The sequence below is a fragment of the Sus scrofa genome, chromosome 15 (genome assembly GCF_054392235.1).
Source record: "Sus scrofa isolate SSC_HxYL_T2T_F1_AM1 chromosome 15, Sscrofa_HxYL_maternal_Yorkshire_Landrace_v2.0, whole genome shotgun sequence".
Lineage (NCBI taxonomy): Eukaryota > Metazoa > Chordata > Mammalia > Artiodactyla > Suidae > Sus > Sus scrofa.
This window is the reverse complement of record NC_139397.1, coordinates 93,757,526-93,778,537: the sequence shown is the minus strand read 5'-3', so window position 1 is coordinate 93,778,537 and position 21,012 is coordinate 93,757,526. Positions and strand designations below refer to the sequence as shown.

The 21,012-nt window shown below is 44.6% G+C and overlaps 1 protein-coding gene and 1 long non-coding RNA gene across 4 annotated transcripts in view; one reads left to right on the top strand and one right to left on the bottom strand.

The window, feature by feature from the left end:
- Positions 1 to 768: 768 nt before the first annotated feature.
- Positions 769 to 15,646, bottom strand: CDCA7 (cell division cycle associated 7). Of its 2 annotated transcripts, XM_001928628.6 has the most exons (10): positions 15,541 to 15,646; positions 12,603 to 12,728; positions 11,949 to 12,185; positions 8,240 to 8,476; positions 7,380 to 7,457; positions 6,094 to 6,297; positions 5,304 to 5,441; positions 4,376 to 4,525; positions 3,433 to 3,569; positions 769 to 2,346 (listed from the first exon to the last, which is right to left on the bottom strand). In XM_001928628.6, exons 1-10 carry the CDS (start codon positions 15,559 to 15,561, stop codon positions 2,316 to 2,318), a joined length of 1,359 nt encoding a protein of 452 aa, XP_001928663.1. In that variant the 5' UTR covers positions 15,562 to 15,646; the 3' UTR covers positions 769 to 2,315. The 2 variants fall into 2 exon arrangements, with proteins under 2 accessions (XP_001928663.1, XP_001928667.1); XM_001928632.6 differs by lacking the exon at positions 11,949 to 12,185.
- Positions 15,647 to 15,979: 333 nt separating this feature from the next.
- LOC106508122 (uncharacterized) overlaps positions 15,980 to 21,012 on the top strand; it is a 77,374-nt gene continuing 72,341 nt past the window's right edge. Inside the window, exons 1-2 of one of the 2 annotated variants that reach the window (XR_014829576.1) lie at positions 15,980 to 16,171; positions 16,639 to 16,831. This is a non-coding gene — a long non-coding RNA (uncharacterized LOC106508122). Of the gene's footprint in view, positions 16,172 to 16,638; positions 16,832 to 21,012 lie in introns of those variants that run through there. The other variant, XR_002339103.2, reaches the window with a different exon arrangement.

Genomic DNA, 21,012 nt, shown 5'->3' with positions numbered 1-21,012 from the left:
TTTGTCTTTTGTCTTTTTAGGGCCACACCCACAGCATATGGAGGTTCCCAGGCTAGGAGTCTAATCTGAGCTGTTGCTGCCAGCCTACACCACAGCCACGCCAGATCCTTAACCCACCAAGCAAGGCCAGGGATCGATCCCGCAACCACATGGTTCCTAGTTGGATTCGTTTCCCCTGCGCCTTGATGGGAATTCCCATTTCAGGCTTTGTAGTCCCTGTGTCACATGCTTCATCTTTTTAGAAACCCTCTAAAAATGTGAAGTTCATGTGCCATATGAACATAGGCTGCAGCAGCATCTGGCCCCCAGGCTGTAGTCTGGGGACTAAAGAATCAGGTACAAGAACTTTTGAACCATGCTTTTTTTGTCTTTTGATTCTCCCAGTTCTGGAACAGGCCTCAAGGCACAGTAGGCCTATAATAGCTGAACGGTTGATAAAAGCAAGCCAGGTATTGTGAAATCGCTATTGGTTCTTGGGTTGGCAAATGGTCAAGGAAAAGAAAACATCGTAAAACTTCACGGGCCCACATTTACTTCTATCTGGCAACGCAGCTATCTTAGCTGATTCTGATCACAGGTCTTAGTCCTATCACCAAGCCAGGCCCTGCTCAAAAGAGCTGGCCCCTGACAGTCAGAAACTTAAGCCAAAAGGAAGACACTAGAAAAGGCAGACACGATCTTTTTTCAAACAGGGGGGAAAAATTAGGATTCGGTGCAGTAAGATGGAGTGTCAAAGATTAAAAGAAAAAAAAAAAAAAACAGACAAGCTATAACAAAACATTTTATTATTAAAATAAAAAACTTTTGTATAAAAAGCATAACAGATCAAAAGCTCTATTTACATTTATTGATTCAAGGTCCAATTATGCCCCAGACACTAATCAGGCATAGCTACGGGCTGCACATGCAAAGCAACATGAACACACAAACACACTTAAGATTCCACCTCTACCAAACCATTTGATTCATGCCAAAACCGGGGGAGGGAGCGACGACACATGGAATCTGCCCAGAAACTGAACTGGCAGGGTTGTCAAGCTAGCAAACTGTTGAAAGTCACTCTTCTCCAAAAAGGCACTTCTCAGTGTTATAAAAGTGCTTCAAACCTGAACGTGAACCCTGTTCCTGGATTATAATTTCTTCAAGAAAGCAAAAAGCTGCAAAGAATTGTAGCTGAATCCAGGGATTCATTTTCCAGGCAACATAATCGAGAATTTGAGGAGTTCCCATCGTGGCTCAGTGATTAAGGAACCCAACTAGTATCCATGAGGATGTGGGCTCATTCCCTGGCCTTGCTCACTGGGTCGGGAATCCAATGTTGCCGTGAGGTGTGGTGTAGGTCACAGATGTGGCTGAGATCCCGAGTTGCTGTGGCTGTGGTATAGGCTGGTGGCTGCAGCTCCAATTCAACCCCTAGTCTGGGAACCTCCATATGCCTCGGGTGTGACCCTAAAAAGACAGAAGACCAAAAAAAAAAAAAAATTTATTTGAAATACCTTCTGCTATGAACTGAAAGAAACTTGATTGTCTGAAGTTTTATCCCATGAATTCAAATTGGTCTGGTCCCAAAGCCTCACTGTCCCGCATCCCCAGGATGGCTTTTCCACAATGATTCCAAGCATAGCGCTGCCCAGGAACCTTTGGGTCCTGACCTGTGGGCCAGATGCACATAGTAGGAGAAATCAGCAGCAACTGAGTCTCAACAGGGGGACAACTGGAATGATAACCACACTGTGTGGAATATTCTCATGAGAGGCCTTCAAGTCACGTACACCACTTGCCAACAGCTAACCTAATGCGTGCCTCGATTCTGTAAAAAAAAAAGTCAACTAGTATGAACACTAAATCAGACCCATTGTTTTCATGTAAGAAAGTCAGAGGGCTAGTCTCTGGAATTCAATAGATCCAGCTAGTTAACACCGCTACTGTGCTTCTAAGTGCTTGGTTTTATGGGTGGGGTCCAGGGTTCAACACCAGTCGAATCAGACATGCTTTCATAAAATTGTCATTTCAAAAGAATACGGAAACTAAATGATGGAAGAGAATCAGTGGAAATAAGAGGGGGCTTGGCAGGGGAGGGGGGAGGAGGCATGGGGGGAGCAAAGAAGGAGCTGCAGGAGGGTAGAGTATGGCAGGCAGGCGCTATACCTCCGTGTTACCGACATGTGAGCATGTCTAATGAGATTGACTTGATTTGCCTATAAGACAGACTGATCATCCAAATTCTTATCTTGAGTTTCAATCACATGACAAAATTGAACACTTTAACAAAGAAGATTTGCCAAGTGGAAGGCAGGTAGTGGATCTTCCAAATATTATGCTTGCATTTCAAACTCCTGTTTTAGACTGAAAGAGAAAAGGGAACACGTCAGGATACGGTTTTCAGCCTAAGAATTCTCTTCTGAAAACTGGCAAAGATACATGCACTCCAATGTTCACAGTAGCACTATTCACGATAAAAAGATACGGAAGCCACCTAAACGTCCATCAACAGAAGAATGGATAAAGAAGATGTGGTATGTACATACAACGGACAACTGCTCAGCCATACAAAAAGAATGAAATGATGCCAGTTACAGTGACATGGATGGACCTAGAGATTATCATACTCAGTGAAGTAAGTCACACAGAGAAAGACCAGTGTCGCAATATCCCTTATATATGGAATCTCAGATATGATACAAATGAACTCATTTACAAACCAGAATCAGACATAGAAAACAAAGTTATGGTTACCAAAGGGGAAGCGGGGAATAAATTACGAGTTTGGAATTAGTCAATAAAAACTACCAATATATTGAGAACTATGTCTAGATACTTATATTGCAACAGAACAAAGGGAGGGAAAAAAATGTATACATGTAAGTATAACTTGGTCTCCACGCTGTACAGTGGAAAAAATAAATAAAATTAAATTTTTTTTAAAAACTACCAATATATAAAACAGATGAACAAAGTCCTACTGTATAGTGCCAAGGACTATACTCAGTATTTTGCAATCAACCATAATGGAAAGAATGAAAGAGAATATATATATGAATCAATTGCTATGCACCTGAAACTAACAAAACATCATAAATCAACTATACTTCAATTAAAAAAAAAGCTTTTTTTTAAAAAGAATTCTGTTCTGAGAGCCTACTTCACTCTTTTAAAAACCTTTTTTTGAGTGGTAACGAATACATGGTTCAAGGCACACATCTTAAGTATACAGCTTGAAGTTTTACACACGGTGCCCATGAGGGTCACCACCAACCAGATGACAATATAAAATGTTCCCAACATTCCCAGGATCCCCGTGTGCCCCTTTCCAGGCAACACCTGTGCTCTCCTGCCCTACCCATGACCACTATCTGACTTCTGCCACCTTTTTATTAAGGTATAGAAACAAATGTAAGATTTGGATGTGGAGGACAGAAAAACCAGCCCTACCTTTTCAAGTAAGCGTGCACATTACCAAAGCCATGGTACTTGGCTAAGTACACGAGTACCCCAGTCGCACACCGCCCGTCTCGCTGCCGACAGAAGCTGCAGTTGCAAATCCTACGACACGGTGGGCAGTGCCAATTCTGCAGGAGAAGCGTGAAAAGGCACCATGAAATCAAACTTCACCCTCGCCCTTAACATCAATTGCATTTAAATCTTTTTTTTTTTTTTTAAATTAAAAAAAATCAGGAGTTCCCGTCATGGCGTAGTGGTTAATGAATCCGACTAGGAAACATGAGGTTGCGGGTTCGATCCCTGCCCTTGCTCAGTCAGTTAACGATCCGGCGTTGCCGTGAGCTGTGATGTAGGTCACAGACACGGCTTGGATCCTGCGTTGCTGTGGCTGTGGTGTAGGCCGGCGACTACAGCTCCAATTCGACCCCTAGCCTGGCAACTTCCATATGCCGTGGGAGCAGCCCAAGAAATAGCAAAAGGCAAAAAATAAAATAAAAAAATAATAAAATTATATATATATATATATTAAAAAAATCATAACAGGAGCTCCCTGGTGGCCTAGTGGCGAAGGACTCAGCATGGAAACTTTGGCCCAGGAACTTCCGCAAACTCCAAGTGTGGCCAAAAAACAAAAACAAAAAAACCCATAAGATGGTTATTAACATCCATTAGTATCAGGTATCATGTCTCCCTCAGGAAACCCTGAAGAGAAAGTTACACAGTAACTAGCAGGGGTAAATGGAGAACTGACTCCCTCTACATGGCTGGGTCCCAAGGGCTCCAGAAGGGCTCGCATCTAGCCAGCACCAACCCAGAATGCAGCTGTCTTCCCCCAAATGAACGCCCCACAGAACTAAGATCTCAGTCTCTTTCTGGCCCTATCATCTCACAACTGATGTTCGAACCCCCAGTACCACCCCTTCAAGGCACTTACTGGGTCTAACAGAGCATCCCTGACTTCTTCACCATAACGGTTTCGCAGGCAGGGTCCGCAGAACTGGCCTCGAACCCCCCAGCACTCTGGGTTTCTGCAGTTTGTCTTGGTATCAATAGTTTTCTGGCGGCACTGGTGACAAGTTGATCCCTGCAAACAATGAAAAGTAAGTCTGATATTTTCTCTTTGAATCCTATTTCACATCTACATACACATGTATGCGCCAGGGCATGAAAAATATCTCAAGTATGGTGATTTCATTCAATTGGAAGAGGTAGTATCTCACTTTATCCCACAACTACATTAAGTAAAGATCTTATTATGGGAGTTCCTGTTGTGGTGCAGCAGAAACGAACCCGACTGGTATCCATGAGGATGGGGGTTCGATCCCTGGCCTTGTTCAGTGGGTCGGGGATCCAGTGTTGCTGTTGCCGTGAGCTGTGGTGTAGGTCACAGACATGGCTCGGATCCCACATGGCTATGGCTGTGGTGTAGGCTGGTGGCTACAGCTCCCATCCCATTCAACTCCTAGCCTGGGAACTGCCATATGGGGAGGGTTCGACCCTAAAAATCAAAAAGAAAAAAAAAAAAAAAATTATCTTGCAAAAGAAACCCTACCCAAATCCTTTTTATCTTTAGTGCACCGCCATATCCCAGCACCTATCTATGTAGGCACACATCAATAGATATGTTGAGTGAATCAATTTCTACATTAGGAGAGAAGATTTAACGCTACTGAAGACTTACTACTGCAAACTTTAGTAAGAAGGCTAAATCCTAAGGATGCTCTTCGAAGCTCTTCTTATCTTACACAAAAAAACCCCCAAACAACACTGGTACACATTCCATACACTAAGAATATCAGGACAATACCAAAATGTCTCTAAGAGATGTGTGACATTTTCAGCCATGATTCAGAGGCTCTTACCAACGAACGGTTGTAGATCTTCTCTCGAGAGTTGCTACAGATGTTCTCCAACTCCTCCTCTGTGATTTCTTCCACCGGGCGGATTATATGGGGGAGGGTCATGGATCCAGGGCGACGACTTCGAGGCATGTCATCTTCCTGCATAACGAGAATCATGGAACAGTGTCCTTCCTGGCTCTCCCCAGCTTGGAGGCTCAGACATTTGCTTTGTTTTCGCTTCACAGAGAATCCAACCTGGAAGAGGTTCTGAGAGCTTAAAGAGAAGGGGCTAGTCATAATTCTACTAAGGATTACAGGACAGCATCTCAGCAATGACACCTGCATTAAAGAAAAGCTGCAGTTCCCGCTGTGGCTCAGGGGTAATGATCTGGTGTTGCCATGAGCTGCGCTGTAGGTCGCAGACCTGGCTTGGATCTGGTGTTGCTGTGACTGCGGCTGTGGCCGGCAGCTGCAGCTCTGATTCATCCCCTAGCCTGAGAACTTCCATGTGCCATGAGTGCAGCCGTAAAAGACCAAAAAAAGAAAAAAAGAAAAAAAGAAAAACAGAAAGAAAAACTAAAGACTGGACATCAATTATACGGTAATTAAAAAATTAAGAAAAAAAAAAAAAAAAAGGCTGAAGAAAACTTTGATTCACCTGCTACCAAAAATGATCAAAGTAAGCTGATGACCTTAACAACTCAGAGCAGCGTGAGAAGGATGTTTACTCTGGATCACTGGTGTTGTGCCTGTGATCCTGGGCCCACAAAGGGGACAAATGGAAGAGCCAGCCCAAACGCAGAGAACTCACGTTCAGGTAGCCGTCCGTGGGCTTCCTCTTTCTCACCAACATGTACTTATCCTCCTCCTCCTCCTCTTCCTCCTCCTCAGTGGGCAGGGCGCCAAGCGACCCAAGGACCCGGGACCTTGACCTGGTGAGAGGACGCGCCTTCCGCTCGGGGTTCCTGCGGCAGGCAACACCTGGGAACGTGCGCCTTCGGGGTGTCTTTGGACGCTGAACAAAACACAGAATGAGAATGAGAACTGGCACTCTCTCCCGAAGCAGGTTTTCTTTTAAGGAAAAGGAGCGCTCCGCTTTCTAATGTTCTTCGTCCTTTCTCTACGGCATGGGAAATGAGCCCAGAATTTTAACACCAAGCCCGGTTTCTCTCCAACTGAGGAATGATCTATGTATTCTTTTACATAATGAATAAAGATGTAAGAAAGACTCTCATTTTCCAAAACAGCCCTTTCTATGCCACCTCTTGAGCCCTGAGACATAGTGTGGTTTTCCTTGTTGCAGCGCTGCTCAGGGAGGGGTGGGAAAGGAAGGATCTTTTGTAGCACAAAAGACTCACTGCATTCATTCCCCTGAGAGGCACCAGCTTCACTCCTCAGAATATCATCACATGTATTAGGCTGTAACTTGGTTAAAAATTTTTTTCTCTTTTCTCATTCTCAGATTTTAAAAACATCAATTACCCTGTAGAAGGAATGTGCTCATGCTAGGGATACAGGAAAAAAAACCATTTTTGATCTTTATTCCTTCCACCCGAGGGGCTCACTTTACTTAGGTGGGAGGGGGAGAAATAGGCAATCAGAAGGGGTTTGAGCCCCACAGGACCTCAGTATGGGACACCGGGGAGGCGAGGCACATCTGGCCTGGGGTGCAAGGAAGAGGCCCCAGAGAGCTGTCCAAAGGTTTCCTCCATCACCTCCACAAAACCACACCAAAGAAACCTGGGCTTTAAAATATCATAACACGTCTACCTCAGACCTGCCCAAAACACTACTATATAAAAAAGAAGGGAGTTCCTGTTATGGCTCAGTGGGTTAAGACCCTGATTAATATCCATGAATGAGGACACAGGTTCAATCCCTGGCCTCGCTCAGTGGGTTAAGGAGCCAGTGCTGCCATGAGCTGTGGTGTAGGTTGCAGATGTGGCTTGGATCTGGCGTTGCTGTGACTGTGGCGTAGGTTGGCATCTGCAGCTCTAATTCAACCTCTGGCCTGGGAACCTCTATATGCTGCAGGTATGGTCATAAAATTTAAAAAAAAACAAATAAACAAATGGACAAAAAAGGATTTGTACTTACTGAACTGGGGCCTGGCAGGGAACGTCTTCCAGGGAAGGAGCCAGGAAAGCTTTCTAATTCTGACATGAGTTTTGCAAGCTAAAAAGAGAGGAAATTAAACACAATTTTATTGGTTTAGAGTAACTACTGAAAACAAGCAAATCCTGGAAATCACAGTAGCATGTCTCGAAGAGCTTCTGATCCTCCCTATACATTTTCCAAGACTTTATAAGTTAAAAAAGAAAATTTAGTTCAGGGAAATAAACACTTTTTTTTTTTAAAGGCCGCACCTGCAGCATATGGAAGGTTCCCAGGCTAGAGGTCAAATTGGAGCTATAGCTGCCAGCCTACACCACAGCCACAGCCGACACCGGATCCTTCACCCACTGAGCGAGGCCAGGGATCGAATCCACAACCTCATGGTTCCTAGTCGGATCTGTTTCTGCTGTGCCACGATGGGAACTCCAGGAACTCATTTTAAAGCATACACTAGGAGTTCCCGTTGTGGCGCAGTGGTTAACGAGTCCGACTAGGAACCATGAGGTCGCGGGTTCGATCCCTGACCTTGCTCAGTGGGTTAAGGATCCGGCGTTGCCGTGAGCTGTGGTGTAGGCCGCAGATGCGGCTCGGATCTGGCGTTGCTGTGGCTGTGGTGTAGGCCAGCAGCACAGCTCCAATTTGACCCCTGGCCTGGGAACCTCCATATGCTGTGGGTGTGGCCCTAAAAAGACAAAAGACAAAAATTAAAATAAAATAAAGCATACATTATAAAAACTCCAGAGCTACATGGAAAATAATTCTTAACACAAACAGAAGAAATAAGTGGCTTAGAGAAAAGGTAGGAAGGGTTACTTTTAACACATGTGTGGTCAGATACGTACCATTGCTTTGTTTTGCTTTATATTTAAAGCCCTTTTCTCCAAGAAATTCATGCCATTTTCATCTTCTGAATCAGTATTGGAATCGGTCACAGAGTTCTCTGAGGGTTCAGGGGGCGCTGCTCTCTTGGGGGCTGCTCGCCTGGAGTTTCGAGTGGGAAACTTCATGGCCACTCGGAGGGGTCCGGAACGTCTGCACTGACTGCGGGTCCGACAGCCGGCACGGTCTGCCTGCAGCCTCTGGTCAATCAGAGCAAGCGAGGCATTAATGACCTGCGGATTGTCACACAGGCTGTACCAGTACAACTACAAAATGCCTTTGGAGCAAAAGACACTTGCAGCAAATACATGTCCACTGAACACTTTAATTGTCAAGTTTACTTGACAGCTCTGGGTCACAAAATCAGGCATTACAAGTAATGACAAGAACCCGGGTGTCGTTTAACTCGGGGAACCTGCCTGGGACACACTGTCATAAGCCACCTTCACAGTCCCTAGGCCAGTGGTTTTGAGCCTTGTTTTTTTTAAATGTGAAAATCCTGGTTCCCTTTTTCATTTCTTTAAAAATAGATCTTTATGTATTTTCAAAGAATTCCCATAGGGTCAAATGTGTGTTTTCTCACAAACATGATTTCAATGCTTACGGCAATATCAGACTGTATTAAAGATGTCTCGATGTGCTCATCTATTTTTTTAATTGTCGTAAAATATACCTAACATAAAATTTACCATTTTAACCAGGTTTAAATGACAGTGCAGTGGCATTAAATACATTCACGCTGTTTTGCGACCATCACCACCATCCACCTCCAGAACTTTTTCAGCTTCACAAACTGACACGCCATCCTTGTGAATTCATCAGCTACTCCCCAGTCTGCCTCTCCCTCAACCCCTGGCAACCACATTCTACTTCCTGTCTCTATGAATTTGACCACCTCCCTCTCGCATCTACCTTTCATAAAGCTAAAATTTTTTAAATTTCAGAGCAATGAGCCTCTGGGGAAATGCAAAAATCAGAATCACAAGTATCCCTTCACACCTGCTGGGAGAGCCAAATCCACAAGGATGGTAACGGTGTGGAGAAGCTGGAACCCACATACACTCAGGTAGGAGTGTAAAATGGTTCAGCCGCTTTGGAAAACAGCCTACCAAGCTGCTCCAAAGGTTAAACATACATACTACCTGACTCAGCAATTCTACTGCTAGTGATATACTCTCCAGCGTATACGGCCACACAGAAGGATATACATGCGTGCTCACAGCTGCATCATCTGCAATCGCCAAAAGGTGCCAACAACCCAAACATCCATCAACTGATGAATGGATAAACATGGTATATTCACATAACGGAATATGATTCAGCAATAAAAGGTATGAAGTACCGGCACATGGAAGAACCTTGAAAATGTGTTAAGTGAAAGAAGTCAGTCAGAAAAGACTGCATATTATATGGTTCTATTTATACGAAATGCCTAGAAGAGGCCAATCTGTGAGAGGAAATAGATTGATTGGCAGTTGCCAGGAACTGAGGGTGTTGAGAAAGGATGCAAAGTGACTGTTGATGGGTACAAGGGTTTCTTTTGGAAGTGATGAAAATATCCTGAAATTGACTTTGGTGATGGTTGAAAACAGAACAAAATAAACGAAGAAAAAATACCACCTATAAAGTCTCAGAAATGGAAGACATCTTTTTCTTTGTTTTAATTAAAGCACAGCTGATTTACAATGTTGTATCAATTTCTGCTGTCCAGCAAAGTGACTCAGTCATACACATATATCATTCTTTTTTTTTTTTTCTTCACTGTTTAGGGCCACACCCGCAGCATATGGAGGTTCCCAGGCTAGGGGTCAAATCAGAGCTGTAGCTGCCAGCCTACCCACAGCCACAGCAATGCAGGATTTGAGCCGTGTCTGCGACCTACACCACAGCTCACGGCAATGCCAGATCCTTAACCCACTGAGTGAGGCCAGGGATTGAATCTGAATCCTCATGGATGCTAGTCAGATTTGTTTCCACTGAGCCACAATGGGAACTCCTATATCATTCTTTTTTAAATGTAATTTTCCATCATGGTCTATCCCAGGAGACTGGATATAGTTCCCTGGGGAAGACCCGTTTTTTTTAACATTCCCAAATCCACACTACCTTTAGTATTCTTCACGTACTTTTAGTGTGCATGGATTGAGAGAATATAAAATGACAAAATAACTTTTATGAGTTTTTAGCCTTTTCATCAATTGGCATTTTATCAATTGCAACAAACAATATGTACAAAGAGCTGAAACGCTGCCCAGAAAAGTTTGGGTCACATCCAGGTTTGCAGACCAGCCCCTGCCAATAAGTGCAAAATGCACTGATTTGAGACCAACAATCACCTCTTAGAGGAAATACTACATGACTGTGAAGTTACACAGTGATTAAAGCACCCCCAGGCCAGGCATTTTCACTCTTGTCAGTGCCATTCAAGTGTGGCCCCAGGCAGGGGGCCCCTGTCCAACCACAAGGAGCTCAAGAGCATGCACCTGATGACAAATCAACACACTTGTTTCCTTTGAGAAAGTCTTGCTAAGAGGAAAACATGTGCAGAAGGAAACAGCGTGCTCAGGCAGAGTGGGACCCAGGTGCATCAGCCACAGCAGAGGATAAAGGTGAGATAGCAAGCACAGGAAAAGCCAGCCAAGGAGCAAAAGTGGAAGCAGGCAGGGCCCTAACTGTCACTGCCTACACTCAAGCTCCTGCATGCGAATTATCAGACAGGCTTTCCCGATGCAGGCACAGACCCACTATGAGCCCCAACATAGACGCCTACTCTATGTCAGGCCCTGGGCTGGGCACTTAAACTTAAATGTGAATGTGGCTCATCTTGAGGACATATATGCTTCCTCTAACTGGGCTGAATATCTGAGGCAACAGAAATCTGCAGGCTGGCCTTTTTTTTTTTGTCTTTTTAGGGCCACACCCACAGCATATGGAGGTTCCCAGGCTAGGGGTTGAATCGGAGCTATAGCTGCTGGCATATGCCACAACCACAGCAATGCAGGATCTGAGCCGCGTCTGCAAACTACACCACAGCTCATGGCAATACTGGATCCTTAATCCACTGAGGGAGGCCAGGGATCAAACCTTCATCCTCATGGATACTGGTCAGATTCATTACCAATGAGCCACGATGGGAACTCCTGGCCAATTTTACAAAGTTTCCAAGGTTTTCAGAGCCTACAAAAATGGTCCTTTTTTTTTTTTTTTTTTTTTTTTTTTGCTGTTATTAGGGCCGCACCCACAGCATATGGAGGTTCCCAGGCTAGGGGTTGAATTAGAGCTACAGCTGCTGGCCTATACCACAGCCTCAGCAATGCCAGATCTGAGCCATGTCTGCGACCTACACCACAGCTTATGGCAATGCTGGATCCTCAACCCACTGAGCGAGGCCAGGGATCAAACCCGCAACCTCACGGTAACTAGTCAGATTTGCTTCTGCTGTGCCACAACAGGAACTCCCCAAAATAGTCAAGCTTTGGAAGTAGACCTAAATGAGTAAAAAACTGCTTTAAGACATGCAGAAAATACTCTTTAAAACTTTTTAAAAGATCAACAAAATCTTCTGGCATGACTGAAAAGAAAATCATAAGGGCAAAAAAAATTTTTTAAGCAACTAGGTCATGCCTCCAAATATACCTTATTTCTTGATATTGGTGAAATTCTCAAACTCACCATTCCATCCTGTATCTCACTCTCTGAGAAACCGCAAAACGATTCATCATCAGAGTCGGCATGAAAAATACTGGCCAGTTCGTTAGTGACATCTGGCCTTGGTTTCTGTAAAAATCCACAATGGTCTAACACATCTTGCACCTCACTTTCTGAAAAGCCGCAGAAAGATTCATTATCAGAGTCCTCATAAAAAACATTTGCCAGTTCTTCACTGATATCTGACCTGAATTTAGGTTTCTGTAAAATAAATAAATAAATGTGGTTGTGCATTTTTTTCCTTTTTCAAGAACCAATTTTCCATAAACCGTGCAGAGAGCAAATCACATTTACAAGTGCACTACAAGAGAATAGCTTTTGTTACAAAGAAAAATGGTTCAGAGGTTTACAAATGATTTCTGAGTTGTTATGGCAAATCATCAGGCATGTTAGGTTAGGCGACATTTCAAAAGGATAGAATAAGTAGCTAATCTACCTCCAACAATTACTACCTAGAACCACAGCAAAAAGTGAAATGAAATTACAGTGCATACTGTATTTTCATAACGGCTGTATAGAAATGTAGGCAAAAAGCAAGCAGTTTTAATCACGCACAAAGCATTTGGGGCATTTTGAGCACTGCAGACTCCATTCTGTTTATTCTCAGGCAGCACTTACTGTGTTTGCAAAATTATCAGAAGCAAAGCTGTCACAACTGTCATCAGAAGATGACGAGGTTTCCATGGAAATCAACTTCACATATCTGAATTTCTTGAAGTTCTTCTTTACTCTGCCATCCTTCTGCTGCAAATGGAAATGGCAATACTATTAAGTGGGATGCTTACTGCAGTATCTAACCAAAGATTCACTCTTGAGTAGGTTCAAATAGCACAGAGGAGACATATCCATTTCTTATACCCTATACAGAAAACAGAGGTTTGCAACTGCTACACACACACACACACACGTCAAAACTAGGCAAAATGCTAGAGATCCCTTTGAAGGAACATTATAATTACATTGATCAATTTATTCAAATACCTGTAGAGCTACCCTTTTACCCACCTTAAGAGCTCCCAAGCTCTTAGCATTATACTAAGCTCCCAAGGAGTTAAAAGCTAAACTCCTCAAATCTGCCCCTTTTTAAAAAAAAAAATTAGACGGTGCTTCAAAGTACAAAATGGTAGAGTGATTTCTCTCCTTCGGCCAAAATCAAGCTAATGAAGTCTTTCTATGTAAGCTTTGGGCTCTGTACTGTGATGCTAATTTCCCAAACTATAAAAACTGGGCAGCACCTCTACTTCAAGATGGCAGGCTTTCAAACAGGCCTTGTGCCAATCAGGAGGGGTATAGTGATTTCAGCACAGGCCTTACAAATCAAATACATCAATCCAGTGAACAAACGTACAAGGAGCCGAGGGAAAGGTCAAACAACCCTCTAAACCCAGGTAGAATTTCTGATTCCACTTCAGCACTCTATTAGGCTGGTCATACATTCAACTCTCTCTGCAATGCCCTTGCTGCACAAGTCTGAGTTTTCAGAAGACTTTTCATTAAGGCACAAATGGCCTGTAGATGTGAAAAGACTTCATTCATAAACACTGAACAGCCTTGGCACTGCTCATCAGACTATGCAATTGGCATCTACCTCATATAAAAAAAGCTGGCAGTGTCTACCTTTTCTTAATATTTAGATTTTCCCTTTTCCTTTTGAGTCTGCGTTATATGGAAGCTCCCAAGCCAAGAATTGAACCCGAGCCACAGCAGTGACCAAAGATGCTGCAGTGACAACAGCAGACCCCCAACCAGCTGCACCACAAGGGAACTCCAAGACTTCATAAACACTGTATTAGTTTCTATTATTTTTACTTTCTGAAATATGGCCACAGAATAACAGAAGTAATTCCTTACGCTGAAAACTTTGAGAAGGAAAGCTCTGTTATGGGTCCCACAAAATAATGCCAAGGTGTAGGTGTCAGGTAAACAGAACATTCTTGGCCATCCTTCCACACCCCACATATGTATTTTTTAGTCCCTTGCAAAATAAAATTTTCATTTTGATGGTGCCCAACCACCCAGTACTCCTAAATAGACTCCATTTAATCATCTTACAAAGTTTGTCTTTCATCCTTTTAGGAAGGCAGGAAAATGTGCTAACAGGTGATCTTGGAAGCTTCCCCATTTTCCAGACAAGGAAATTAAGTCTCCAGGAAGGTGAACTAGATTGCCCAAGATCACAGGGCTGCAAGGGGTCTGCGACCTCCTAAGACAGCAGAGCTCCATGCACTACTGCAGGAATTATCACCATTTACTCATCAATCTACTTGCCAGCAAGCCAGATGCCCAAGACAGCCTCAAGGGAGGCAATTCTATTGGAAGCGCTCAGAGAAATACTTGGACACTTTAACAAGTCAGCACATGCCAAGAGTTAGTTATCAGGCAAATGTATGTTTGGAGGAAAAGACATAGAAAGAAGCAAGGCAAATGGTCACGGATGAAATGGGCATTTCTGGCAGGTAGTAACTAATACCACTTGGTAGGTGTTTTTTATGCCAGGCACTAAGCATGCTTTCACATTATGTTGAATCCTTGCAGCAAAGGTGTTATCATTATTCCCACGTAACAAATGGGGAAACTGAGACTCCGAGCGGTGAAACAGATTATTTAAGTCCCGCGATGGCCCAAACTTGAACCCAGGCACCTCAGATTCCAAATCCAGCTATACTCTGGCTTTCATCAGCCAGACAAGCCAACGCCCAGGTCCCTCGGGGAGGAACTCTCTGAAACCACGCCCCCAACACGCCCCCTCCTCCCCCTGTGGGTCCCTTACCCCTGATACTTATTTTAAGCTTGTCACTCTCTTCCTTTTCACCCAACCCCCACCCTCTAACCTCTCCAGGGGCTGACCCTCCGTTCCGGTTTCCGTTAGAGCAAAAAGTAACGTCCCATTCAGGGCAACGTCCTGCAGCTGCAACATTGGGGGGTGGGGTGCGGAAGGGAGTGGGAAAAGAGCAAATGGTCAGCCAACTGTATAGACGACCAGGTCCTCTCATTGCACTAAATCACCAACTAGGGCTGGAAATGCCCCTCAAGTGTGCGCAACCCAATCTAAAGAGAGCTGTTTGCATGATCCTTAAACCCCAAACCCAACAACCATCAGCGGTTAGAAGCCTGCTGTTGTGACCTGGGCAAAAGCGGTCGGGAAGTGAGCCCAAAGGTCCCCAGTGCATGCAGGTGGGGCCGCGGTGAGAACCCACCCGCCAGGGGGTGGGCGCGGGAAAGGGCCAGGAGGCTGCAGGGTGGCGCTCTCCTCCGTGCCCTGCGGGCAGGGCTCCGGCCACCGGACACAATGGGGGAGCGGCCAGCCCACGTGCACCTCAGGCGCACGTGGCCTTGGGCTCCCCTATCCTGGCAAACATCCCGCAAACCTCTCAAATCTATGGACTGCTAAGTGTACCCGAATTACCTCCCAAGTGCACAAAATCTGGGTGCCTAAGAGGGAGCCACCCAGGACTGTCACCAGTTGATAAGGGTATTCCGCAGGCGAAGTTGGAGGGGGTCTGCCCGCACCCAGCACCCACCGCGCCCCACCCGCGCTTCACTCGCCCAGCCTCACCCGCACGCGGCGAGCATCCATGCTGACGGCCAGCGCTGGGAGCCGGGAAAGCAGAGCAGCCTCGCGCGCGCCGCAGTCCCACAGCGCTGGAGCCAGAGCCCAAGCCGCGCGGGCCGGCAGGCGGGGCGCACAGAGCCCGGGCCGGAGGGGCGGGGCACAGCCCGCTTTCCCGCGTTGGGGCGCAGGTCCTGCCAGCTGTGCTAACTGCCCGCCCGCGTGACAGACCCACCGGGCTCAGGGAAAAAAAAGCCGTCCCCCACATACCCTGAAGTCCGGCGATAGCCTAGCAATTCCTTAAAACCCACCTTAGAAAAGTGGCACTTTGGGAGCTTCAGAACCACACTCTTTACACAGCTGCACAGTCCCGAGCGAATGGCGCGAAAATGGGTCGTATTGCCCCCGGGGGTTAGTGGGCTGATTTGCATGAACTCTGGGGCTGGGAGAGGAAAAGTGGAGATGGGGGTGATGGAGAGCGGCGCCGGCCTCCACACTTTCACTGCAGCGTGCGGTTTCCATTATTAAAAATAAAAATCAAAGAATCATATACGAACTCCACCCTTTATCAGCCCAGGCACTGTCCCTGGTGTAGTATCTCTTATCTGCTAACCACCCAATTATCTGAAGCAGTAAAGTGAGTTAAATCCTGGTTTTTCCGGAAAACCCAGGAAGCGGAGTTGTTTTGCATAAGACTTGTGGTTTTAAATTTTGAAAAAAGGGCTGCAGTTAGTTAAGACTTGGGATAATGGGATAATGAAGTCTAGAGATTATCTGTTCGGGATAAGAAGCTAAAGACCTAAAGACCGTGCTCCTGTGAAGATACTTTCTTAGGTCAAAATTTAGAATTACCTGAATCCCAATGAATCTGAGATTTTCATTGCCCTTTCAAACGAACCTGACATTACAACGAAATAAAGTGCGAAGCTTTTGGAAAAAAAAAATTTTAGAGAGAGCAGGGGAAAACGTTGCTTTTAGAAGAAAATGTAAAATAGATTTGCTTTAAAAGAGCCTAACATCTTATGTTTAAAACAAGTGGTTGAAATGAAAACATTCGCTTTCTCCTTACTTCAAAACTTTCTCTCGGGAATAATTCCTTTGCAGGAAGAGAGCATGCGTGAACATACTGCCTTCCTCTCTGGGTGAGTTGAATACACAAACTTATGAACAAGCAATGCGAGAGAATTGGAATTGGAAGGGACTTGGTCAGAGTCTTGGAGTCTTTCTAAAGGACGCCTGTTGCCTGTTCCATGGTCACTGCCACAGTGCAAGGGACAAAGAACTCACGGTCTGAAAGGTAGGCGCCAGGAGAGGCTGTGGTGTGTCTGGTGAAATTCCCGGCAGTAGCCGGCTCTGGATGAATATTTGTTGAGTAAATAAACGACTGCATGAATGGTGAATGACCTAAAATTATCGTTAGTGCTGTGTCCTTGGAAATACAATCTTGTGCCACTAAAATTAAATAAATGAAAATTTCTTGTAAACCGCATCAAGTAGGCTAAGATTAAGTAAGTCACTTTGCCTATAGGTTCTGATAAAAAAATTCTTAGTTTTCTTGGGGCACCAGAATACAGTTTACATATATTTTAAGGTTAAGATCATTGGTCCATCAGTCTTTTTAGGAACCAAGAAAATGCAAATTAAAGCAGAAATACAGTTTCATTCAAACTGGCAAAAAAATGTAAAGCCTGTTAAGACTATGTGTTGGTAAAGATATGCAGAAATCCCTGCAATGATATTATTACTGTAAATTTTTCACTTTGGAGGGCAATTCAGGAATATATAGTAAAACCCAGCAAAATCACCTCCAGATATATACCCTAAAACAAAGTTTTCCACACAGCAAGTAAGAACCCATTGGTGAATTGTGAAATCAATTTAGTGGGTTACAACTAGCATATTTCCTTCTTTTTGAAATAGAATTACAAATGTAAGAGGGCAAATGTGAGTATTGTTTCCTGAAGCTCTTGTGTCTAGTCTGTGTGTGTGCTGTACAAAACGTGTATTTCTTATTGTGCTTCACCGTCAACAAAGTTTCCAAGATACTGTCCTGGAGAAGATGCATAATGAATCTTGTACTGCTGCCCTCTCATTTATTCGTTCAGGAGAGGATTGCTAAGGCTTATGAGACCAAGCCCTGTTCTGAGAATTGGGACATGAAGGCCCGGGAGTTTACATTCTAGTGGAAGAGTGGAAGTGAACAGATAATTTCAGGTGTGATAACTTCTGAGAAGACAAAAGCGGGGTTAAGGGAATAGGAAACGAAAGAGGTACTAATTCAGATAACAACAGGAAAGGAGGTGTTATCTAATCAGGAACCAGAACAAAAGCTAGGAAGCCATAGGAAGATGAAGAAAGTGCTGGTGTGGAGTTCCCGTCGTGGCGCAGTGGTTAACAAATCCAACTAGGAACCATGAGGTTTCGGGTTTGATCCCTGGCCTTGCTCAGTGGGTTAAGGATCTGGTGTTGCCATGAGCTGTGGTGTAGGTTGCAAACATGGCTCAGATCACGCATTGCTGTGGCTCTGGCGTAGGCCAGTGGCTACTGCTCGGATTGGACCCCTAGACTGGGAACCTCCGTATGCTGTGGGTGCGGCCCTAGGAAAGGTAAAAAAAAGACAAAAGAAAGTGCTGGTGTGAGGCAGAGTGAACAACTAGTTCACAGGCTCTAAAGCAGTGAACAGAAGCCCAGGACCGGACTGGGCTGAACTAGAGAGAGTTAGGGAAGGAGAGAGAAGGGGAGACTGATCATGTGGGGTGTCCCTGGCCATGGGATGAGCTGTGGATTTTATACCAGGTATGATGGGAAAGATTTTGATGAAGAAAAGACCCAATCAAATTCCCGGGGCTGGATGAACTATAAACTAAAGGGGAGCCAGAGTGAGACATTTGGGAGCCCCTGGAGGAGAAAATGATGGCTTGGACTAGGGTGACTCTGGGATGGGAAGAAGTCGTCAGATTTTAAGATGTATTATTTTGAAGGTAGAGCTAACCAGACCAGGGGAATGGATGGTTTGTTCATATTAGGTGTTAGGTATCACAGTAAAATCCTGCAAACAACCTAAGTGCCCCTCAGAAGGGGCGTGGAGACACGAATAGTGGTAAATACATACAATGGGATTTTCTTTTCATATAATAGAGTTTGAACAGTAGCTCCAAGGTACAGCACAGCTGACTTGCGCCAATATAAGTGAATCTTAATGTTGAATGAAAAGGCAGATTGCAGACATCTCTGTAAAGTCTGCCTCTTGTGCACATTTGAAAAACACAGAACATAAAGTGTGAAAGTATAAAGACATGGGCAATTAGAGTAGGATGGAGGTTAACTCTGAAGAGGGAAAAATGGAAGAAAGAGGGGAGGGTCACTAATGCTTTCTTTAAAAATAAACAGTATCAGGAGTTCCTGTTGTGGCGCAGTGGTTGACGAATCCGACTAGGAACCATGAGGTTGCGGGTTCGGTCCCTGCCCTTGCTCAGTGGGTTAACGATCCGGCGTTGCCGTGAGCTGTGGTGTAGGTTGCAGACGCGGCTCGGATCCCGCGTTGCTGTGGCTCTGGCGTGGGCCGGTGGCTGCAGCTCCGGTTGGACCCCTAGCCTGGGAAACTCCATATGCCGCAGCAGCAGCCCAAGAAATAGCAACAACAACGACAAAAAATAAATAAATAAATAAAATAAAATAAACAGTATCGGAGTTCCCGTCATGGCGCAGTGGAAACGAATCCAACTAGGAACCAAGAGGTTGCGGGTTCCATCCCTAGCCTCCATCAGTGGGTTAAGGATCTGGCATTGACGTGGGCTGTGGTGTACGTCGCAGACATGGCTTGGATCTGGCGTTGCTGTGGCTGTGGCTCAGGCCATCAGCTGCAGCTCTGATTTGACCTCTAGCCTAGAACCTCCCTATGCCACGGGTGCGGCCCTTAAAAAAATTAAAATTCAAATAAATAATGTGGGAGTTCCTGCTGTAGCACAGTGGGTTAAGAATCCAACTATAGTGGCTTGGGTCTTTGTGGAGATGTGGGTTTGATCCCCGGCCCAGTGCAGTGGGTTAAGGACCCAGTCTGCCACAGCTCTGGGGTAGGTTGCAGTTGTGGCCCAGATTCAATCCCTGACCAGGGAACTTCCACATACTATCGGTGCAGCCATAAAATAAAATAAAACTTTAAAAAAAAAGGCATGAAACAAAAAGAGCAAAGTGCTAAATGTGAGTGGTAGAAATGTGAGTCCTTTATATTTTCACTTTCTGTGGGGTTTTTTGGTATCTGAAACATTTTATGATTAAAAAAAATTGAGGGGAGTTCCCTGGTGGTCTAGTGGTTAGGACTTGGCACTTTCACCACTGCAGCCAGGGTTCAGTCCCTAGTCTGGCCCACATTAGGCTGCTGCACACCATGGCAAAAAAAAAAAAAAAGATTTAATTTTGAAACATCTGTTCTGTCAATCAAGACATCTAGGGACTTCCCTGGTAGCTCAGTGGTTAAGGATTCAGCACTGTCACTGCTGTGGCGTGAGTTTAATTCGTTGGCCCGGAACTTCCACATGCCAGGGTTACAGCCAAAAAAGAAAGAAAAGAGAGAGAGACATACATTGTAGTGTTAAATATGCAGTCCCTTTACAGGGTCCTATAAATGGGAATGCCAGCTAATCTTATAATTTTAGCTGCCTCATAAAGGTTTTAAGTTATTATGGTAATCATATACCGGTAAATGTGATCATTTTGAATGAAAGACACAATATGAGTAAGAATGGAAACTAAGTGTGCTAAGAATGAGGGCACAGACCAAACAGGTAATAGGCACATACCTGACATTTCATAAGCACATACCTGACATACACAGACAGTATCGGGTACAAAGGCTGTAAATACAGCAAGGACTCAGTAACTAGAGTCGTCGTAGAAGGAATTTTAAATCTGTAGGACATTCTAAAATACCAGTCTCCTGTTAAATGAGCTTTGAATTCCTTGAGCTACCATGAACTTTCAGGATGGTTGTGCTGTCCCCCTAGCTCTTATTCACTTTGTACAAAGAATCCTATTTTCTACTATTAAGTTTGATAATTGACTCAGGTTCTGAGCACTCAGCTCCTTGTACATCAAGGTGTGCTGAAGTCAACTTTGACTTCAAGATGCTTAGTTTTAGGACAAAGAATGCAACAATTAATAAGAGGTATCATTTTTAGATTTAGATTTCAGAACAAAGCTAATGTCCCAGTAGGTGTGCTGCTCTATGTCTTTCACGCCTTTCCTTCTTTCAGGCAATGTAACTTGAACCCAAACAGCTCTGTAAACTAGAAGCCTTCAGTAGACGCCATACACCCGGGGACAAAGAGCTGGGGAGAGTTTTCACTGTTTTCGGATACAGACAGGCCGCAGTCGGGTGACAAATCTCTATTTTAGAGAACCCCCTAATTATCAATTTACCTCCCCAGTGCCTGCTTTCAGGATGCACAAAGGCAAGAAACCGGAAGGGTCTAAAGTTAC